At 31.6% G+C, this 24,886-nt stretch overlaps 1 protein-coding gene across 6 annotated transcripts; it reads left to right on the top strand.

Moving 5' to 3' along the window:
* Window positions 1-11,321: 11,321 nt before the first annotated feature.
* Window positions 11,322-23,498, top strand: LOC118648438. 6 transcript variants are annotated; one of them, XM_036294748.1, is made up of 9 exons: window positions 11,322-11,835; window positions 14,547-14,802; window positions 16,589-16,740; window positions 17,015-17,169; window positions 17,246-17,296; window positions 17,370-17,591; window positions 17,916-18,075; window positions 18,154-18,365; window positions 18,737-23,498. In XM_036294748.1, the coding sequence occupies exon 9, from the start codon at window positions 19,431-19,433 to the stop codon at window positions 21,459-21,461; it is 2,031 nt and encodes a 676-aa protein (XP_036150641.1). In that variant the 5' UTR covers window positions 11,322-11,835; window positions 14,547-14,802; window positions 16,589-16,740; window positions 17,015-17,169; window positions 17,246-17,296; window positions 17,370-17,591; window positions 17,916-18,075; window positions 18,154-18,365; window positions 18,737-19,430; the 3' UTR covers window positions 21,462-23,498. The 6 variants fall into 6 exon arrangements, 5 of the variants coding, with proteins under 5 accessions (XP_036150641.1, XP_036150642.1, XP_036150640.1 ...); XM_036294749.1 differs by lacking the exon at window positions 11,322-11,835 and having other exon boundaries at window positions 14,517-14,802; window positions 18,753-23,498; XM_036294747.1 differs by lacking the exon at window positions 11,322-11,835 and having other exon boundaries at window positions 14,517-14,802.
* The last annotated feature ends 1,388 nt before the right edge of the window (window positions 23,499-24,886 follow it).

The raw sequence follows: 24,886 nt of genomic DNA, 5'->3' as shown, positions 1-24,886 counted from the left end.
TCTTGCGAAATCGTGCAACCCAGCAAACGTAAACTCATCGGAAAGACAAAACAGCTGGGGACACTGTGGGAACCGCCGACACTGCCGTAGGTAGCGCTTAAACTGAATATGTTCTGCAGAATATACGTTGACAGTTTTACGCTCAGACTAATGTTTACAAGGGAGAATAAGGTAATGATAGCGCTTTGGGTGTGAATCAGTGCGCGATCGATGTAAATTTTTATACATGAGATAACCGCAAGGTTCTTATTTATGTTCTCATATATTACGGATAATCACAGTATACGGATAATCAGTATAAGCATCGTAGTTTGTTCGTACATTCTGAGTATGAACTTAAGAACATATGAAAAATGATATACTGATCAATATGTTATACGAATATACTTAGAATGTTAGGAATGGTACGTACGACTACAGTACTTTCAGTATGAGTACATAATATTCGTATAATATCATGTGCTATGTGGGAATGTTTCAGAGATATTGCAAAGACATTATTTTACAATATTACTTCAGCAATGATGCAGCAACATTTTAAAATATTATTAAAATAGTGAAAACAGATAAAATTAATATTCAATACAGTTTGAATAAATATATTACAGTAACTTTTCAAAAATAATGTAAAAGTGATCGTTCTATATTATTTAAAATTTTTCATCTATAGAGATACATGCATTCTGGAGTAGTTTTAATTTGTGTGTAAAACTATTATTATGTAGATTTGTGTATAACAGAGTACAAGGTTATTCAAAATTATTTTAAATAACTGTATTTTTTAATTTAACAAATACAGAGTGATTATAGTGACATCAACCAAACGATCATCCGATCAATTCATTCAGTTTTAAATAACTATATTTTGAATTTAACAGCAGAGTGATTACGTCAAACAAAAAATAAATTTTGTAAGTTTTGTCTCTCTCATCTTATAATGTACTTATATAAGATAAAAGACAAACCTTGCAAAGTTTATCTTTTGGTTGAAGTTTCACTAATCACTCTGTATTTGTTAAATTCAAAATAGTTATTTAAAATCAGATGAATTATTTTGAATAATCTTTTTCTAAATAATATTGCATACATATTTTACTGCAATATTGCTACAATATTACGTAACAATATTTCTAAAAGCGGACATTTTACCATTGCTGCAATCTTGCAGCAACCTTGCAGCAACATTTTACAACGTTTATGCAATATTGCAATCTTGCGTTGAAATGTTGCCACAATGTTGCTGCAATCTTTCTGTGCTGTATGGCCCATACAGCACAGAAAGATTGCAGCAACATTGTGGCAACATTTCAACGCAAGATTGCAATATTGCATAAACGTTGTAAAATGTTGCTGCAAGGTTGCTGCAAGATTGCAGCAATGGTAAAATGTCCGCTTTTAGAAATATTGTTACGTAATATTGTAGCAATATTGCAGTAAAATATGTATGCAATATTATTTAGAAAAAGATTATTCAAAATAATTCATCTGATTTTAAATAACTATTTTGAATTTAACAAATACAGAGTGATTAGTGAAACTTCAACCAAAAGATAAACTTTGCAAGGTTTGTCTTTTATCTTATATAAGTACATTATAAGATGAGAGAGACAAAACTTACAAAATTTATTTTTTGTTTGACGTAATCACTCTGCTGTTAAATTCAAAATATAGTTATTTAAAACTGAATGAATTGATCGGATGATCGTTTGGTTGATGTCACTATAATCACTCTGTATTTGTTAAATTAAAAAATACAGTTATTTAAAATAATTTTGAATAACCTTGTACTCTGTTATACACAAATCTACATAATAATAGTTTTACACACAAATTAAAACTACTCCAGAATGCATGTATCTCTATAGATGAAAAATTTTAAATAATATAGAACGATCACTTTTACATTATTTTTGAAAAGTTACTGTAATATATTTATTCAAACTGTATTGAATATTAATTTTATCTGTTTTCACTATTTTAATAATATTTTAAAATGTTGCTGCATCATTGCTGAAGTAATATTGTAAAATAATGTCTTTGCAATATCTCTGAAACATTACATCGCAATATGCAATGTTGCAACGTTGCAGCAATGTTGCTGCAAGCTTTTGTGCTGTATGGGGGGATGTACTGAGAATATTTTTATAATATTTTCTATAATATATCATTAATTATTCGTATATTATTAGAACGGATCTGTTATATCTAAATTAGTATATTATTTCTCGTACATTCTTAGAATTTACTTTTGCAATCTAAATATCTTTTAATGTTTAAAGTTTATTTTTAGTGTCAAAATGTAACGTTACCAAAAATGACGAAATAATTTTTTTATTTTGATTACTGTACTGTAAATATATATACCGTACATAATATAGTGAGAATATTGTAATAAGATCTTCTATTTTATATATATATATATGTATATCATTATTCCGCAGCAGCCGCGAGTAGTTTGCGAGATCGCTGCTAGGCGAGGGCACGGCGCTTCTCCTTCTCGTGAGAAAATTTACACCAAAAGGCTTATGAAAGAAAATCACCCACTGCAACAAGTTATCTCTCGATGTGTATAGTGAGCTTAATAGGTTTATCTAACAGCAAAGTGTAGTATCATTTTTACCACTCGAAGAGAGTTCCTTCCCAGTGAGAAATAGTACATCGAATCGACATCGATTCGACGTCGAAATCATCGAATCGACATCGATTCGACGTCGAAATCATCATTTCGATGTCGATTCGACGTCAAATTGATGTCGAATTCATTATCGTTTCTCACTGGGTTGGGCCTTGAATAGAGCTTCAGAAAATTGAGAAAATATAAAAATAAAATTTTAACCCTTGATCTTTGGTCTTATGCAATGGCCAGGAAGGAGCGAGAAATACTATAGCTACTTTCTAGATAGATTATATATTATGTTTAGGCCCGGTTCCACAACTCACGGTTAAATTAACTGGCCGATTATTCCATTGGAATTGACTAATCGTATTTGTCAATTTTGTTTAACGACAAATATTGGTCAATTCCAATGGAATAATCGGCCAGTTAATTTAACCGTGAGTTGTGGAACCGGGCCTTAGAGGCTAAGATTCAGAAAGTTACATATACAGCTTGGTACTAGCCATTTTCTCTAGATAGATGCTAGACAGAATCTAGAAAAATTATTCAGAACCTAGCTATATGCAAGGCGAAATTTCCACGCGGGTATTGTCATCGTCGTTATCACCCGATGCCCAGTTATAATATACCGTGCACATTTTATCATTGGTTCTACGTTAATACTAGTGATATTCTTGGTATTTACTGCAAAATATTCTCAGTATATTCTACGAAGCAGAAGAAGACGGAAATAGGAATGTACTCAGTATATTCTCAGTACGTATCTCGAATGTTCTCAGAACTTACGCAATGTACTGCTGCAATATTCTTCGAACATTCTTAGCATCTACATGTGCTGTATGGGTTCTAATTTTACATTTATTGAAAAATTAAAAGTAAAAACCAATAATTATATTGCTGCGTTCAGCGGGGAATGTAGCGGTGAAATTTTGATAAAATTATTTTATATAATTGGTTTATACATTTAGATCTAACAGGAACTAAGGGCAAGAACCAATCGTGTTAGAAATTAGAATTTTATGACAGTTCCACCGCTACATGAGCGCTCTCTGTTCTGGGTATCGATCATGTAATTTTTCCCCTAGAGCGGAAACGTGAAAAGTGAAAAATTTCAAGTTACTATCTCTTTCTATTCAACACAATAGAAAGAGATAGTTACATGAAACTTTTCACTTTTCACGTTTCCGCCTTAAGGAAAAAGTTACATGATTACTGCCCTACTTTGGAACGCACTCAATGTACATTTCCGATCGTCTTTCCGCTAGTGATGGCTAGTGACCAAAGAAAGAAGATGCAACCTGACTTTTCTCGCAACGTGACTTTTTAATCAGGTAATTCTTTATGTTTTGTAAATAAATATAAATATTTATTAAACATTACTATAAAGAGGCGTATAAAATATTGCTATATTTAATTAACGTATTATATTTTTTTATGTATGATATAGATAATTTATCATAATTTTTCCTACATGTTTTGTAGGTTATGTTCAGTTACAAAAACGATGACAATTATACAAATTTACAAGTTTATAACCACCTTTATATCCCACACGGCATGTAATATTTCTGAAACATTGTTGCAATATTTCATTTGAAATATTACTCTTTTCAACAATATTGCTAAAATATTTCCCCAACATTTCTGAAATGTTTCAATGTCCGCTATCGTTTTAATTGCAATATTGCTGATAGATTTCAGCAATATATCAACAATATTATTAAATATTTCTGAAAGATATCTATGTAATATTTCAAAAATATTTCAGGTATATTTCATCCGAAAAATTGTAGATACATTTCAAAAATATTCATAGACATTTATATCTAGACTGCTGATTTGACTCAAGTATATGATTTCAAAACTTATGTACCAAACTCATGCGCATGCGTGACGCAAGTGGGACACGCCATCACGCATGCGTGAAGCAAGGAGGACAAGCGTGCAAGATATATATAATATGAATGTATATATATGTATATATACTGACAATATAAATAAATATTGTTTAATAGAAAATAATATTATTGTAAACAAATAATTAAATATATCTTATTTTAGATAAAAATGTAATTTTTTAATAGGGAAGTAAAAGAAAATGTAGTTTTAATAAAAAATTACATTTTTATATAAAATAAGATATATGTATTTTTTTACACAACGCGATATTGGCATCGCGATTTTTTAGCTTTTGAAATGACATATTGACGTATCTTGTAGGCACATGAATACGGCTGCTAATACATCACGTAATCACGTTTGTCCCACTTACGTCACGCTATATAATACATAGGTTTTGGAACCAATTTTTATGCACGGTAAATAGGGGAGTCAGCAGTCTAGATGTAAATGTCTATAGAAATATTGCGATTTATATAATCAATGTTACTGTATTAGACATACCCATAAGAAAAAGTTATACAAAAATTACTACACAAAAAATTGCATACTTTTGTGCATAAATTTCTGCAGCTTTTACAGATTTTTGTACAAAGTTTTCGCCTTCAGAATTTTTCTGCAGAATATTCTGTAAAATTTTTGTAATTTTTTTTAAAGGCAAAAAACTTCAGAAAACATTACATAAAATTCTGCAAAATACTCTGCAGAAAAATTCTAAAGGCGAAAACTTTGTACAAAAATCTGTAAAAACTGCAGAAATTCATGTACAAAAATATGCAATTTTTTGTGCAGTAATTTTTGTATAATTTTTTTTTATGGGTATGTTCATCTATAAGAACCAAATTACTAAAATTACCTTTTGATAAAAAAGCGGATTCCGTTGTGGTTTATTCTATTCTTCATACTATAATTAATGACCTGATGATATAAGATTTACCTTTTATAAATAAAATTTATAATTTTTTTGTATCAAATATAAAGTACAATAAAATATGTATATTATAAAATTACAGTTTTATTCTCGATTTCAGTAACATTTTAATTTTATCATTTTGTACTAAATATGAAGAACCATGTTTTTATATCAATTTTATATGGTTAAAAAACGATAAAAGAATGATGTGCATTTCTATACAACTTGAAGCAATTATGTACGCGTGCGTGCGTGTGTGTGTGTGTGTGTGTGTGTGTGTGTGTGTGTGTGTGTGTGTGTGTGCGTGCGTGCGTGCGTGTGTGCGTGCGTGCGTGTGTGCGTGCGTGCGTGCGTGCGTGCGTGCGTGCGTGCGTGCGTGCGTGCGTGCATACAATTTAATTTTTTATTACTTACGCAATCTTACAAAAATATTTCAAATGCAATATTGCGATTGACATGTTGCAAAAATATTATTCTTGCATTGTTAATGTGATATTACTTTTATCATGTTTTGGAAATATTCTTGAAATATTCTAAAACATTTTTTTGTAATATTGCAGAAACATACAAATATAAAATCAAACTTTTTTTTTCTTTCTAAAAGATTTCAGAAATATAGCACATGCAATATTACAAAAATTATAAAACCGAACATTTCAAAAATATTTCACATGCAAGTTACAATTAAAATGTTGATGAAATATTTCTGTACCATTTCCGACCATTATAATATTTCAGTAATATTACATGCCGACATGCCGTGTAGGATATTTTTGATTTTGACATTGCATGTTAATTTGATACATTATATATTACACTGGCGCAAAAAAAACAAGACAAAAATTTTGACCAATTTTTAGGCCATCTTCAAAGTAATGCAACTTTGCGAAAAATTATTCAAATTACACGTATTTTTTTTTAAATTAAAGGGCAAAGACTTTACTTTGAGTATCCTTAGACAAAAGTTTGATTTGTTAAGTGCAAATCTTTTGTATCGCATGAAAACCAAACATGTTTTTTTTAATTGAAAAAAGTAAAGTTTGTTATTATTTTTTACAAGTTTCTCGTTAAAATCTGGCTAATATTAATCCAGATTCTTAAAGTTTATTTTTTTCTAAGCAATTAAAAAAAATACATGTTGATACGATGTTTTTTGTTGATTGCACACGAGTTTGAAATTTGCACTGCATTTTAGGGCATTTTAGTGAATAAATACAGTATTTTTTGAATATCATGAATTTTGAGTATTAATATAATATTGCACACTGATTTTATTGGTGTTTAACTAAATTATACCTCCGTCATCAAAGTGACCCGATGTGCACCACGTGGAGAATGACGGTCGGATTTTGTACATCATGTGGCCCTGAAAAGGCTGATTTTTTAAAATAAAATTTGAACTTTTATTTTTTATGTATGAGTATGTGTATATGTATGTTTACGTGTATGTGTGAGTTTATGAGTATAAAGGAATGTAATCTTCTGTTGACTTCAGTGAAATTGGTGCGTCAGTTATCCGTTATATTCAGATCAGTAAGTACAAATTTCTACTGATAAATTTCAGAGCCACACAATGTACAAAATCCGATTGTCATTCTCCATGTGGTGCATATCTGGTCACTTTAATGATGGCGGTATTAGTTAAACACAAATAAAATCAATGTGCAATATCATATTGATACTTAAAATTCATGATATTTAAAAAATATCGTATTTATTCGCTAAAATGCCCTAAAATACAGTGCAAATTTCAAACTCGTGTGAAATCAACAAAAAACATTGTATCGACATGTATTTTTTTTGAAATTACTTAGAAAAGAATTAACTTTCAGAATCTGGATTAATATTAGCCAGATTTTAACGAGAAACTTGTGAAAAATGATAACAAACTTTTACTTTTTTTAATTAAAAAAAACATGTTTGGTTTTCATGCGATACAAAAGGTTTGCACTTAACAAATCAAACTTTCGCCTAGGGATTCTCAAAGTAGAGTTTTTGCCCTTTAATTTAAAAAAAGAACGTGTAATTTGGATGATTTTTTGCAAAGTTGCATTACTTTGAAGATTGTCTAAAAATTGGTCAAAATTTTTGTCTTGTTTTTTTTTGTGCTAGTGTATATTATTAATTGTTATTAAAAATTGTGAAATTGACATACATCAGTAATTGTACAATTAATTTAGATCCATCATATACAATTTTGATAAAATTACGCTTATTCGATTAATTTTTGTACAAAATAAATTTGGAAGAAAAAAGTATCACTATCCCGCAAAGTAAGAAATTAATTGTTAAAAGTTAAAACTATTTAGATTATCAAACTTGTTAAGCCTGGTCTACAATACATGAAGTAAATGTAAAGTAAGGAGTAAGAGTAGAATTAAGTAACAATTTGCAATATAATTTTCTACAATTTTATAAAACTAACGGCATTGTTTGCAACTATTTCTGTGCTCTAATTGGTCGAGCATAACCGTAAAAAAGTAGAAGTAAGAAATAAAATTAATTTACTCCGCTTACGCCTACTGTTACTTTTTACTCCCTGCATACTTCATGTTTTGTAGACCACGCTTTATACTGTTGAAATTCATAGGAATATGTTCCCTATTTGGTGCACACAACTGCATATTTTCATATTTAAATCATGTTATATTTCTCAAGTAAATTAATAAATTCATTATTTGGGTTACTAGTTCTACGTTATATCTATTTTTCTTAGTTGCGAAAGTCACATAGCACATGTGTAAATCAAGCAATATGTAAAGGTGGCTATGAACTTATAAATATAAATTATAAAAACGTATCATATAAAAAATAATTTTATGTTACAGGATTTCTGCCAATATATATTGCCAATTTTGCCGTACAAATTATTCTGTTATAAGGATTTTTTATAAAAACTAGAACAAATAAGGATAAATTATTACCATTATAATAAAATAATTTATTTTCTTTTGGGACTTAGTCATTGATTTAAAATCTTTGGCCTGAGTCCTCATAATCTTCTTTTAGTTACGCGCCACTAAATACATATATAAAATATTAAATGATTACATAACATTCCTCTTATTATATTATGCATATAAAAGTATTAGTTGAAAATTCGAGATATATAACTTATTTTATACTTTAGTATAATATATGTTGACATTAAAAATAAAATATAATATCTCATAAACTATTTCTTATTATATATTCTTTATACTTTTAGAATATGTAGTATAATAATAAGTAATTGCGATTGATCAATTAATGTAAGAAATACAAGCGGTTATTTAAAAAAATACAATTTACAATATGCAAATATACATATGTACATATATATTTTTTTAGCATTGTTTAGAAAAATTTATTATGCCTAAGGAACTACGATATTTATCTAAAAGAAGATTTAATCAATTAATTCAAAATGAATTAAATTCTATTGATTCTTTTTCTTTGCAATCTATAACACCTAGTACAATAAAACAAACAGCAATTACTTTTGAAACATCCAATGCATTTTTTGGTCCAAGCAATACATTAAAGAAAGTTACACTTGAAGCAAAGGAAGTATTAGATTCTGATACAGAATCTGATACAGAACATTGCAATCTGATATACAAAGCCATGAAGAACATCATAATTTTAAATTGCAAAAAGATATTGTTGAATTAACAGATACTGACAATACCGATGAAAACAATTTAAGACAAGATTTGCAAACATTGGTTATTGAACACAATATTCCACATAATACTGTAAATGCAATACTTACAATTTAAAAAAAAAACACAGTCATTTTGAATTACCTTCTGATGTTCGGGTTTTAATGAGAACAAGAATTGCATCCGTAAATATAAAATCTGTGCGTAATGGTCAGTATGTACATTTCGGTATTTTTTCTGGTTTAAAGCGATGTATACAAATGTATGCTGCATTTATAAAATGTAATGATATAAAAATAAATATTAATGTAGATGGTTTATCTCTTTCTAAAAGTTCTAGCAGTCAGTTTTGGCCTATTATGGCGTCTATTGAAAATATTGACATTTACACATCGCCATTCGTTATTGGTATATATCATGGTACGTCTAAACCTCATAATGCAAATGAATTTTTAACTGACTTTGTAAATGAGTTTCTTTATCTTTCTCAATATGGTTTAATTGTTTCTAACAAAAAATATACTGCAGTATTAATGCAATAGTTTGTGATGCTCCAGCCAGATCATATATCACATACACTAAACATACTGGATACTTTGCGTGTACAAAATGTATACAAGAAGACGATTTTGTGTGTAATAGAGTAACTTATTCTGAAATTCGCTGCACTTTACGTTCAAATAACACTTTCAAAAATCGTGTTCTCAAATTGAACATCATAAAGGTAATTCTATACTAGAAAAGCTTTATATTGGTATGGTATCACAAATGCACTGAAAAAAAATTGCTAGATACAAATAAATATTTTTCTGAATAGCGACAAGAAAATATTTTATAAAAAATCAATAACAGTTATTTCAAACAAGTAATATTTTTTAAATTATAGAAAACTAGTACTTGTTTTAAATAAATATTATTGATTTTTTATAAAATATTTTCTTTGCACTATTCAGAAAAATATTTATTTGTATCTAGTATTTTTTTTTTCAGTGTACCGTTAGATTACATGCATCTTGTTTGTTTAGGTGTTATAAAACGATTATTACACATATGGGTTAGAGGTAACAAAAATATTAGATTACCAGCAGAAAATATTGATACAATTTCACGTTACTTAATTGCAATTAAGCCTTGTATACCATCAGAATTTGCAAGAAAACCTAGACATTTACATGATATTGACAGGAAAGCGATGGAGTTTCGCCAATTTTTACTGTATATTGGCATTGTCATTTTGACGTCTGTAATAGCACCTACGATTTGTAATCATTTTCTTTCTTTAAGTATTGCTATAAGAATATTAGTTGATCTACAATTATGTATGTATAACATTTCATGCTTATGCGAATTTGTTATTATTATGGTTTGTGTCAAACTATGAAGATATTTATGGTTTTGAGTATCTGTCATACAATCTTCACAATCTCATTCATCTTGCCAGTGATGTTGAAACATTTGATTGTTTAGAAAACTTTAGCTGTTTTAAATTTGAAAATTATATGCAAAAAATTAAACAAATTTCATGTAAATCCGGAAAACCCTTACAAGAACTGTCTAATCGCGTATTTGAAAATTTACAGATTCCAATTCAACAATGTCGTATGGAACAATATTCGATCGCTATTTATAAACAACGATCAATGAATAAGGATATTTCTCACTTGCAATTTAAAACCTTTAAAATTTCCAATAACACAATTGACAATTGTGTTTTGTTTTATAATAAATCTATAGTTTTTATTACACATATATTTGAAAAGAATGATATAATAGTTATTGGTGCACAACGGTTTTTAAATCCAAAATCTTTGTTTGCTGTTCCATTTGCCTTAGAAAAACTTGATATATATGTCATATTAAATAGTACTACTTCAGATATTATTCAACTTCCAATAACACAAATCAAGAAAAAATGTTTAAAAATCAAGAGTAATATCGAAGTTAATTCATATGTGATAATACCTATGTTACATAGTAATGATTAGATTAATTGTGAATACATAATAATTGATTTCAAGTACAAATTTCTAACTATATAATTGATCACTTGTCTTTATGATAAATATTGTATTTCTTGATGTCAAAAGATGGGAAATGTTCAGAAGGTGAGGAAGAAATAATATTTGTTTTTTATTTATTAATTTTTTTATTTATGTTATATCAAGTTATTAATATTCTTTATTTTATTTTATTTTAAAAAAATACCATTTTAAAACATATTTAATAATATGTATATTCTTTGAAGCAATATTTATTACACAATATTTTCAAAAATTGTTTTGTTTCCTTTTCTAAAAAAGATATGTTATTTATTTATCGAATGTATCGAAGTCATCTCGAAAGTCTCGAAGAGTTGTTGCCTTTAATCCGCGATGCTGATTGGTTCTTTCGCTGATCATTGAGCCGCATGCTTCGTAGTGTTTGACAGTTGTGTTTGACAGTTGTGTTTTCAAATCAAAATTGGTTATATCAAAAGTGTGTAAGTAATAAGGTAAGTAATAAAGAGATATATTAAGTAATAATATAATCTCTCTCTCTCGGAAATAACAATAATATCTTTAAAATTTTATAATCTTTTAGAAAAAAAGAAGGAAAGGAAATAGATTGGTAGGAGAAAGAGAGAGTTTCGACTTTTGTAGAAAGAAGAAGCAGAAAAGAAAACAGAAGGTGAAACAGCGACTTCTATAGAAAGGAGCGGAAAAAGAGAGAGAGAGAAAGAGAGTGTAAGAAAGAAGAAAAAGAAAAGTGTTAGAGCATTAACAGTAAATATTATTGTATTGAGTATTTTATGTAGTTAGCAGCTCGCAATTACATATATTATTGGCTAATTTTTTTTTTGTGTGTGTATATTTGTGTATGCGCGCGCGCGTGTGTGTGTGTAAAATTATGTAAATTTATAAATAATTACACAATATTATATAAAAATATATTTTATTAAAAATTATTATTTACTTAATTCTTTTAACTTTTTTTAAATAAATACATACATATGTGTGTGTGTGTGTGTATTTATAAAAAAAAAGTTTAAAAAAAATAAGTAAATAATTTTTATTAAAATATGTTTTTATATAATATTATGTAATTATTTATAAACTTACGCTTACACGTTTTTTATTCAAAATTGCAGAAGATAGAGGATAGATATAGACAACATAAAAATATGATTAATAATTTGTGTTGAGAGAGAAAGAGAGAAAGAGAGAGAGGGAGAAAAGGAGAGTGAGAGAGCGTGAGATAAAAAAAAATAAAAAATAAAATTTAAAATAATTAAGTAAATAATAATTTTTTATAAAAATGTTTTTATCTAATATTATGTAATTATTTATAAAATTATACTTACACGTTTTTTATTCAAAATTGCAGAAGATAAAGGATAGAGGATTAAAGAAAGAGAAAAAGATAAAGAAAGGAGAGAAAAAAAGAAAAGAGAGAAAAGATTCAAAAAGCACAATTCTTTTAAATTAATAAACATTAAGACATTTCATAAAAAAGCGGAGAGAAAAAAGGAAGAAAGACGAGATAGGTATTTAATAATTGTTTAAAAAGCTGTAAAGCTTGTTTTGTCAAAATTTTGAATTTTTAATGACTTAATTGCGTTTTTATTTTTAACATATATAAATGTTTTTATTTAAGGTTAAAGAAAATAAACATTATATTAAAAAAAGAAATAGAGGAAGCAGAGAGTAAGAAAAGAAAAAAAGAAATATTAAAGAGGTATATACATAAAATAGAAATAAAAATTTACATAATATTAATGAATGTCAGGGGTAGAAAATCAATATATCATTTGGTTGTAATTAACATTGACTCTAAACTGGTAGATATATTGATTTTCTTATAGCTGTTTCAAAATCAATTAATATAGCTGATACGGACGTAAAACCATATATACACTGCAAAAAAATGTAATGTATCCAATGAGATATGTAGTTGAGGACTGCCTACTGAATGCAATACTATATGTTATATTAGCACTTAACAAATCAAACTTTCACCTAGGGATTCTCAAAGTAGAGTCTTTGCCCTTTAATTTAAAAAAAGTACATGTAATTTAGATGATTTTTCGCAAAGTTGCATCACTTTGAAGATTGCCTAAAAATCGGTCAAAACTTTTGTCTCGTTTTCTTTTGCGCCAGTGTTTATATAGATATTTATAAAAAATAAAAAGTTTAAAAAAATTGCAAGAATTAAGTGATAGGTAGAAGAAGAAGAGAAAGAGAGAGAGAGAGAGAGAGAGAGAGAGAGAGAGAGAGAGAAGGAGAGAGAGAGAGAGAGAGAGAGAGAGAGAGAGAGAGAGAGAGAAGGAAAGAGAGAGAGAGAGAGAGAGAGAGAGAGAGAGAGAAGGAAAGAGAGAGAGAGAGAGAGAAATTAAGTAAATTTGAAGATCTTATTAAGAGAGAAAAAGAGAGAGAGAGTGCGAGATTTCGGGAAGGTAACATTTGCGTTTTAAATATTTTGAAAAAAAGGAATCTTAAACTCTTAATTCTCACTTCTTATTAATTATCATTTTCAATAATTATCAATTTTTATTAAATATTATTATTCTCATTAAATATCATTTGCGTTTTAATTATTTTGACATTTTGTGTATTTTAATAGAAGAAAAGGAATGAGATTAAAGAGAAAGAATTGAGATCGAGAGAGTTTAAAAAAGAAATCCAGAAAGTGAAAGTGTTGAAATTTGATTGAAAATTATCAGGTAACATTACGTATAATATTATAAATTTTAATTTATTTAAAAATTTAAATTTAATGTTGTATTATTAAGGCATAAGATTTAAAAAATTTAATTTTAAAGTTGTTGGATGCCTGTTGTCAGAAGTTGTTGAAATGGTCAGAGAGCGATAGTGAGTTTTATCGAAAGAGATTAGAAAAGGAAAGAGATTAGATGAAAGGAAATTATAATTGAGAGAGATTAAACAAGAAAGCCAGAAAGTGAAAGTTTTGAAATTTTATTGAAAATTAACAGGTAACGTTACATATAATATATTATAATTTTTAATTTATTTAAAGGGGATTAAGTATGGAGGTAAAGTGTGTAAGAGTGATATTAAGAAACATGCAAATATAATATAATTAATAATTTGTGTTTAGAGAGAGAGAGAGAGAGAGAGAGAGAGAGAGAGGTGGGGAGGAGGGGGGAGAATGAGAGAGCGTGAGAGATATAGAAGAGGATTAAATAAGAAAATAAAGTGTGTAAGAGTAATATTGAACAATATGAAAATAATATAATTAATATAATTAATAATATAATTAATAATTTAGAGAGGGGGAAAGGGAGAATGAGGGAGCGTGAGATAGAGAAGGGCATTAAATATGATAAAGTATGTGAGAGTAATATTACAGAAGAAGAATAAGTGCAATGTTCAATATAAAAATGCTAAGTGGCGCGCGCGAAGCGCGCGCAATGTTGTGTTCTAGTATATCTAAAATTTAATGGCAATCTATATAAATTATCTGTCTTTTTTTCCAGAGCCAATCCATATAAATTTTTACGTAAAAAAAAAGAAAAATGTCTAGTATGCATACAAAAAGATATGCAGTGGTCAAATTTTTATCGGATTCAACATTCTCAGAAGTCCCAACAAATTGGATTACAAAACATAATGATGTTTACCGTTGCTGGTGGCCACCACGATCATCAAACAATGCAACATTAATTGCAAATTGTGCAAAACTAAAGCATGATTTGTGGAACAATTTTGAAATAGAAGTTATAAAGTATTGCAGTAAGTATTCTATACTTATTTAATATATTTTATTTGTTTTGAAATAAGGAATTTTTTATAAACTTTGATACAGTTATATTTACTGAACTATCCATTTTTAAAATAAAATTAAAAATTAATTATTTCCATTTTATTTTTAAAAACTTATTTAATTCTTAACGTTCACTTACTTAAGTTTAAAAGACTCCAAGAAGTTCATCCTATACACTTTTGTATATACTGATATTAATAAAAACGTTTTTTTTTTTAGAAATAAATAATTAAATATACAATTGTATATACTTTGTAAAAGTTGTTCGTATTTTTAACCCAAAATTGACCACTTTAATTTTCAAAATAAAATATCTTACTTAAAACGGAGAATTAAATCATTTTTGTCCTTAAAGCGTAATATCTAAAAAATATCTTATTAAATTGTTAGCTTACAATATCAAAAATGGTAAAAATTATGAATTTTTTAAATAATAAGTCGTTTTTTTTTTTTCAGTTTCTTTGCTTCTCAATTTTTTTCTTTATACTTCAAGTTTCAAAAATCTATTACATCTTAAAAAAGGATACTCAAAGATCATTCAGTACTTTTTTCAACTTAAAACAATACCTTTATTACAGTCAGCAGTTAAGTGGTCGGGGTTTATACCCCACTGTGAACGTTATAAGATTTTTAAAAAATGTGAACGTTAACAGTTAAAATATTTTTTACAATAGCTCGCGAATATGCAAGTGAATCCGATGCATACAACAATTATCAAATATTCCTTTTCATTACTTATAGGGTAAAAGCGGGCGTTATGGCCAGGCGGGTAATATGGCCACGATGTCCGTATTAAACATTCTAAACATTGATAAACGTTGATAATGTATAAAAACCAATTATTGTAACTATTCTTGAAGTTTGGTAACAAGAACGTCTCCATTTTGTTGTTATTTCTGGTTTAGTGTGCTTCATTGTTCTCCATAACCATCAAAATATATACGTCAAAGTCAGAAATCGTCCTTCCAACTAAGTAAGATTTTCAAATTAAAATAAAATAATTTTGGCTTTTCTCATTACACATTTCAAAACCTGAACCTTGGCTATATTTTTATAATAAATTTATTATGCTTTGCCCAATATTTTTGTAATTATAATGCACATTATTAAATCTATGCTCGGCGGCTAATATGGCCAGCGAGTGCAACGAGAGAGCAGCGAGTATAACAGAGTGTAGAGTACGCCAGTGCTGAGAGTGACAATAACAGCGAAGCAAGAAAATAGTGATTGTGAGAGCACGACAGCGTGCAAAAATAGCGGGTGCACAGATTTAACATTCTGAATAAATGATTCCAACAAATTTTATTTTTCAATGTTTTTTTTATTAAATGTTTATTTTCAAATATGTATATTTCAAATGTTTAAATATTTATGTTCTGTACGATCAAAAATTACCTCACTTTTGCAAAATATTACTGTTTTGTACACTTTTCTTATAGTTGGCCATATTACCCACCCCATGTTTAATATGGCAAAAACGCATGCTTTTAGATTTTTTTTTTCTTCGAATATGGATAGATTTTAATTGATCAAGATATTGATTTTGTCATCAAAGCTTATTAAATACACTAGAATTTTAGAAAGTTACAAAATAAAAAAACTAGCGGTTTGAAAATTATGACTTTAAATAAAAACTATGGCCATAATGGCCGCCTTTACCCTATACTTTGCGCTTTCTCTCTCTCTCTCTCTCTCTCTCTCTCTCTCTCTCTCTCTCTTTAACTTAAAAAATTGTTTTTCATATTTTTATTATAGACTCTCTTAAATCTGCGCGAAGAAGTGCAGCAGATTCGAATTATAGTACAGCAGATAAGGAACGATTGGTTCGAGGAAAAAGACCATATGTTCCTTATCAGCCCTATAGTTCTGACGATGAACTTGAAAATATAAACATTAAAAAATCAAGAGTATGTGTATAATATATATGTATATGCTCTATCATATTTTATTTTTATTAAGATAATATGTAATATTTAAACTTCTATTTTAATTGTAATTTTTTACTAGTTTGATTACATTAAAGTAAGCAATATAATAATATTTCCTAAGTGATTTACTTCAATAAAACTATATGGTCAGAAATTAAGTTAAAATAATAAAAAATTATCATTAAAATGAAAGTTTATTGCTAGTGTATTAGTGAGCGTCATATAATATTTATATTTATTACTTTTTGTACAGAAAACCGAACTCAAACAAAAGATCTTTTACCCATGCTACTATGTCCTGACAATTTGGGATTTTATAAAAGTACAGAAGACGTACGAAATGATAGACAGTAAAAGTAGCACAAGTAAAGACTAGCACAAGTAAAAAGAGTACAAGTCCACTACATTGTACGTATTTAAAATAAACTTGATCTTAAAAATAGTATACATAAATACTTTAGATTCTAACACATAAATATTTTAGATTCTGCTTCTTAGTCAACTCGTCGTGCACATCAAAACTACAATTTTCAAGGTACACAATTTTTCTAAATTTTTATTTGTACATTTTTATCTTTTATATATATTTACAAAAAATTGTATTATAGAAAAGAGATAAAACGTATAATGGCAATATTTAATATAACATATTAAAAAATAATACTGAACAATTAAAAAAACCCGAGGATGCAATCAGAAGCAATGTATTACAACAATCGATGGAAAACGATAATAGCTTTATTGAGCAATTTTTTCCTCTCAAGACAATAGAAGATATTTAAAAAATTGAAGATATTTTAAAGACTAATGAAAAAGCGTTGACGCAATTTGTAAGTTTAGTTTTTATATTTGTAATGTATACAATAATGTTAAATTTAATAATTGCAATTTTTTCGTACTTTATAAAAAATATTTGGCTAAAAAGTTATAAAAAAGTTTTTAAAAATACATTCTAAAAACTACGACTGATTTTTATCGATTTCGTTCTAATTGAATTATAACATCTAAATTGCAATTTTCTATCTAAAGTAGGGTTTTTATATGAGTTTAAACAATTCTTTTACATATAATTAATGTATTATCTTTATCTTAAAATTTTAATTTTAGTATTAGTACATAAAATGTATAAACAAACAAAAAATATTCTTTTACAGAAAAAATTTGTATCGAAAATTGATGGAAACAATCCGAGAGATAATATCCAACGAATTATAAAAAACACTTTTACAAATAAATGTGCTATAAGTTGTTCCTGGAAAGGAAGAAAAGACAATTTTTGAATCTGTGATTTAAAATTAATAAAAATAATAAAAGGTATGTTTTGAAATGTTATTAAATTTTAAAAATGTCGAAATATTCTTATATTAATTTATTTTTATTTTTCTTTTTTAGGAGAAGTTACTTCACGTCACGTAACATTCACACAGGCAGAATTAGAAAACGTTATGGCAGAATGTAAGTTTACGTTTCGCAAAACAACGACAACAAAGAGATAACAAGGAAAATATACCTGAAGATATGTAGACTGATATAAAGAAAATGTACCTGAAGATATTTAGACTGATACAAGGAAAATGTACCTGAAGATGTGATACAAGGAAAATGTATTATCTGAATTTAAGTAGACTGATATTGTAATTTACAATTTATATTTCTGACATTATATATGTCTTAACGGGTTTCATTCCTATCAATTTTTTATACTTTTTTCTCATCTTACCTTGTTTGTTATATTTTAAAAAATTATTTTTAAAATATTATATATTTACTGATAATTACATATATATGCATGACACGTTAAAAAATGTTTATATGGTTTATTATATATAAAGTATTATGTATTCTTTGTTTTGATAAATATGATTGATTTATTAATAAGTATGATTTATAAATATATTAAGAAGTTTAAAAAGACTATATACGTTTTAATATTATCGTTTTCCTTCATAATTATATCTATGCTTTGTAATTTTAGCACTTACAATTTCCAGGAAGTCAAGTTCCTAAATTAATTTTACATAAAACAACAAAATTGCATTTAAAAAAGTATTTTTGTTTTATGTAAAATTAATTTAAGTGCGCCTGCGCGATACGGCGCTAGCGATAGCGGCCTAAGGCCTCAAGCGGTTGGTTTGAGGAACGCATGTGCTGCCACCGGGAGACCCCCCGGCGGCAGGAAGTAGCAGTAAGAGTTGAGGGAGTGAGGGGAACGAACGTGCGTGAAGCGGAAGGAAGAGAGTTAGGGATACGAATTCCATGCACAAGCGTTGATCGTGTTCGTCACGTTGTTAAGAGTGTTCGGAAATATATATATTGGTGCCAAAGAAGTGCGGTGACTATATTATTCTTTTCCCTGCCAGAATCCTGTCCTCAGCTTTTCACGCCCTTTATCTTACGTTTACTCTCGTCATAATAACCAGGCGAGATTAATTCTTCCCTAAGCTATTCCCAGTGTGAGAGGAAATCCTCTTACAGCCATATCAGAAGTGGGATCCAACTCATCGTTACGCGAGTTCCTCGTTCACCGGCAGTGTCGCGTGGCGTTCCCGCCTTGCGGTGTCCGCCATTATCGTTACGCGAGTTCCTCGTTCACCGGCAGTGTCGCGTGGCGTTCCCGCCTTGCGGTGTCCGCCATCATCGTTACGCGAACGCACGTGGAAGTTACTGCAATGGATCGGCAGCATCTAGAGTCTCTCTCGCTCAAAGAGCTTAGAGAGGAAGCACGTCGCTACGGCGTTACTTCGGTGCCTAATTCGCGCGTGGGGTGTGTTGACGCGATATTACTACATCTAGAAAACAACGGACTTGTAGCCAGCACGAGCGTCACCCAGGGTGGCAGCGCGGCCCTTCCCGCCTTTTCCGGCTTGGGCTCCCCAGGAGACGGCGTCGCGGGAGCGAGCTCAACAGATACCGGCCTCCCCTCCGCTTCAGCAAACGCAGTGAATAGCGTGCCGACCGAATTAACGCAGCTTTGTGGTATGCTTGCGCAATTGCTCTCCCGCCTAAATGGAGATGGCGCCGCAGCACAAGTGCTGCTCTCACCTGCAGGGACAGTTACAGGGCCCGCGCAGTTGAATAGAATGAACACAGATATTCCACCGCATCGCTCTCGAACCCCGGGCGTCACGTCGATGTCTACGGTGTCGCCGGCTCAGGCGGTCAAGCTGCTCGCCAGTCAACTACCGGATTTTACCGGTTCGGAGGACAGTGATGTGCAATTGTGGATCGAGAAAGTTGAATGCGTGTCACGCATCCACGCAGTTTCGGAAGATGTCACTCTTCTAGCGGCTACAAGTAAACTATCGAAAGTAGCGCGAAAGTGGTTCGACCTGAGTACGGGCGCTATAAACGTGTCGTGGCCTGTGTTCAAAGACGCATTGTCAAGACGCTTTAAGAGAGCGGTTTCTTTCCAGTCAGTCATGAAGAAGTTAGAAGCTCGCCGCTGGAACCATATGAAAAAATCGTTTCAAGACTATGCGATGGAGAAGCTGGCGTTGATGCAAAGACTTAGACTTCCAGACAGAGATGCAATCTCTTATATTATTGCTGGCATAAGCAGCAATTCTCTCCGAGGCACGGCCGTTGCGTTACATGCTGAGTCCGTTGACCAATTTCTCGAGGAGATGCATGATATCACTCAGGCTTTCAACGACTCAAACAAAAGAAGCCCACCACCACGTCACAAGTTTTCCACTAGGAATGGAGTAACCGGCTCAGCTGCTACGGAGGGTCAGAGTCAACCGCAATCAAGGAAGGACGATTTCTGCGTGTACTGTAAAATTAAAGGACACGTTAAGGCAAACTGCTTTAAGCTGAAGAGAAAGGAGCAAGGGTCTCAACCCGCTGCAACGGGCTTATCGTCATCTGTGGCAGCAGTAGAGGAGAAGCCATCGGAGACAGATTCTACAGTGGCCCTGGTCAACGCAGTAGACAACAGAACGATAGATACAAACGACTCTACGGTTAAGGTTGTAAGCATAAACGGAATTTGTTGTAATTTATTTGGTCTCTTGGACACGGGCAGCCCCATTTCTCTCATTAAAGCATCAGTCTTTCAGAGTTACTTTGCCGACTCGGGCACGGAAATAGTAACCGCCAATCATTCATATAAGGCCATAAACGATACACCGATTCCCATATCGGGTACTATTTTAGCGGACATTGTTGTAGAGCCTATTCCAGAACTTTACGCGAAAATTCGATTCCATATATTCACTTCCGACGCGATAACAGCTGATATGATTATTGGACGCGATTTTCTGAATGAGCACTGCATTAAATTATTGTATGATCCAGAGGTAAAACCAAATAAGCTTAAGCTTTTATCTTTAGTAGTATCGCCGAACATTATGGAGGCGGTAGCAAATGTCTCAATCTCTCCTTTGGAGGATGCGGAAACGGACTTCGGTAATCAATACAAGCACCAATTAATAGCCGTGTTCAAGGAAGTAGAGGATGCGGAGGTTGACCCGGTCCAGGATGATCATTGCGTAAAGGTATTCTTGAAGGACGAATCGGTTTATGCATTTGCGCCGCGTAGGTTTGCGTGGGGTGAGCGTCTGCAAATACGCGAAATCATTGATGACTTTCTCACGCGAGGTATAATAAAGAATAGCACCTCACCTTATTGTGCGAGAGTCGTTCCGGTTCGAAAAAAAAAACGGGTCCCTGCGACTTTGCGTAGATCTTCGCCCGCTTAACGATAGGGTGCAAAAACAGAAATACCCGTTCCCGCTTATTGAAGACTGCTTGGCGCGTCTGAGCAACAAGAGAGTTTTTTCACTTCTCGATTTACGGGATGGGTTCTATCACATCAAAATCCATCCTGAGCATACTCACTTTTTCTCATTCGCCACGCCCGATGGGCAATATGAGTTCACACGTTTACCCTTTGGTTACTGCGAGGCGCCCGCTGAATTTCAGCGTAGGCTAGTCCAGGTGCTTCAGCCCCTGATAAAAAATGATAAGGTCATCGTGTACATGGATGACATTTTGGTGGCATCCTCAACAGTAGAGGAAAATTTGCAAGCGCTCAAAGAAGTCCTATTGTTGCTCAAACGGTATGCTTTTAACCTTAACCTTAAGAAAAGTATGTTCTTGCGCAGCACGGTAGAATACTTAGGGTATATCATCTCCGCGGACGGCATTACGCTTAGCGATAGACACGTGCAGGCAGTGCGAAATTTTCCGCAACCAAGGAACGTAGTCGAAATTCAGCGATACTTGGGGCTAACAAATTACTTTAGAAAGTTCAAAGGTTACGCCGAGAAGGCTAAGCCGCTTCACAATATGCTTAGAAAGAATGTTAGCTTTTGTTTTAATGAAGACTGTCGAAAAGCGTTCGAATCACTCAAATTGGAGTTAACTTCTCGTCCAGTGTTGAGTTTATATAACCCTAACCTTGATACAGAACTACACACGGACGCTAGTGCCACAGCTTTAGCTGCAATTTTGCTTCAAAAATAGGCATCCGGTTTGTGGTCACCAGTGGCTTATTACAGTCAAGTAACAAATAAGTCCGAAGCCAATTACCACAGCTTCGAGCTCGAGATGCTGGCGGTGGTAAAAGCGGTGGAAAGATTCCACATATACCTGTATGGAATAAATTTTACGGTGATTACAGATTGTCATGCACTAGTGTACGCAATCAATAAAGCTCATTTAAACCCCAGAATAGCTCGATGGACACTACGGCTCCAGAATTATGAATTTAAAGTGTCACATCGCGCTGGACGCAAAATGGCTTATGTAGATGCGCTCAGTCGCATAGTAGCGCTAATAAAAGCTCTACCGTTAGAGCGGGAGCTAGAGATTCGTCAGCTTAGGGATGCACGTTTGGAGTCTATTGCAAAAGAATTAGAGTTTAACGATAACGAAAAGTTCGAACTCATCGACGGGTTGGTTTTTAGAAAAGGCCCAGACAAGCCTCGATTCGTGCTTCCCGAAGCTATGATTAATCAAGTGATACGCATCTATCACGATAATATGGGTCACGTAGGCGTCGAGAAAACTGTGCAAGGCATCAGCGCAAATTATTGGTACCCATCGTTGCGGAAGAAAACACAAGAGTATATTAATGATTGTTTAATCTGTCTTATGGCTAATTACGGAACTAACTCACGAGAGGGCGAGATGCAGGTAACCGAAACTCCAACAATTCCATTCCAAGTTTTGCATACGGACCATTTTGGCCCCATCATCGAAGCAAAAAAGGGGTTTAAGTATATCCTACTCGTGATTGACTCATTTACGAGGTTTACCTGGTTGTATGCCGTTAAGTCTACAAGTTCTAAAGAAACAATCAAACATCTTACAGAACTATTTAAATTGTTCGGAGACTCTGTAGAGATAGTTTCAGACCGTGGTACCGCTTTTACCTCTCGAGAGTTCGCCGAATTTCTTAAGGAAAAAAACATTCAGCATCGACAAATTGCGGTCGCAGCTCCTTGGGCGAATGGCTTGGTTGAGAGGGTGAATAGATTCTTAAAATCAACCCTCAGGAAATTGGTAGATGATCAGCACTCGTGGGTGTCGGTGCTGGATACAGTTCAGTACATAATAAACAATTCGTTTCATTCCTCAGTCAGATCATCCCCCTCGAAGCTCTTGTTAAGATTTGACCAAAGGCGCCACGCGGATGCGCTATTGGTAAAATCGTTGGAGCAAATCGCCAGAGTCAAACTGTATACAGATGAAAGTCGTCAGAAGGAACGGAATGCTGCAATTGAAGCTACTCAGAAATTGAAGAATTATAACAAAATATATTATGATAAGAAGCATTTAAAACCTACTAGGTACAAACAAGGGGATCTAGTCCTTATTCGTGATTCGTCCATTAAGCCAGGAGAAAGTAAAAAGCTCAAGCCCCCGTATAGAGGTCCATACTTGATAGACAAAGTTCTGAATAAAAATCGGTACGTGATTAAGGATATCCCAGGCTATAATGTGAGTTCGCGTTCCTATAATTCGATCCTCTCGCCGGACCGCATTAAACCTTGGATAAAACTAGTTCTTCAGGTAAACGAGAACATTACAAATTAACTAGCCATGTAAAAACTTATATACCCTTGTTTAATTTAATTATATCCTATTTCTTTGTCATAGTATGTAAAAATAAATAAATAAATATATATATATATATATATATATATATATATATACTCGAAAGATCTCATTGGTTATGTTACTCGTTAGCGTTAAGATTTCTAATCAATATTAGGTTAAGAATAGTTTATATTTAAAAGCAAAAGAGAAAGAATTACTATTGTTTCGCTTGCAACCGACGAGCACTCGGGACGAATGCGAGTTTCAGGCGGGCCGAGCTGTAAGCCCCAATAAGAGGATGCGGCCATAAGCTCCCGACCAAGGGAGCGCCTGCGCGATACGGCGCTAGCGATAGCGGCCTAAGGCCTCAAGCGGTTGGTTTGAGGAACGCATGTGCTGCCACCGGGAGACCCCCCGGCGGCAGGAAGTAGCAGTAGTTGAGGGAGTGAGGGGAACGAACGTGCGTGAAGCGGAAGGAAGAGAGTTAGGGATACGAATTCCATGCACAAGCGTTGATCGTGTTCGTCACGTTGTTAAGAGTGTTCGGAAATATATATATTGGTGCCAAAGAAGTGCGGTGACTATATTATTCTTTTCCCTGCCAGAATCCTGTCCTCAGTTTTTCACGCCCCTTATCTTACGTTTACTCTCGTCATAATAACCAGGCGAGATTAATTCCTCCCTAAGCTATTCCCAGTGTGAGAGGAAATCCTCAAACAGATTCTTTTTGATTTTGAAGAAAGAATTGAAAGAGAGAGGTTTTTTAAAGGTCGGTAATTAGTTACTTATTTATTGTTTATACATGTATGATTACTATTCTAAGAAAAGATAAAAGAGTGTAATTAATTTTTGACAGGCTGTCAGCTCAATTAAATTTTGAAAGAAGATTCTTTTGGATTTTGGAGCCAAAATGATAAAAAAGTGTAGTTTATTTTTTGACAGGCTATCAGCGCGATTAAATTTTGAAGGAAGATTTTTTTTATTTTGAAGAAAGATAAAAAGAATTGAAAGAAAGAAACATTTTTAGAAGAATTAAGGTTGGTAATTAGTTATTTATTGTTTGTACATGTATGATTACTAT

Source organism: Monomorium pharaonis, unplaced genomic scaffold, assembly GCF_013373865.1.
Source record: "Monomorium pharaonis isolate MP-MQ-018 unplaced genomic scaffold, ASM1337386v2 scaffold_439, whole genome shotgun sequence".
NCBI classification, from domain to species: Eukaryota; Metazoa; Arthropoda; class Insecta; order Hymenoptera; family Formicidae; genus Monomorium; species Monomorium pharaonis.
Note: the sequence above shows the minus strand (reverse complement) of the source record. Positions and strands in the feature narration are given on the sequence as shown.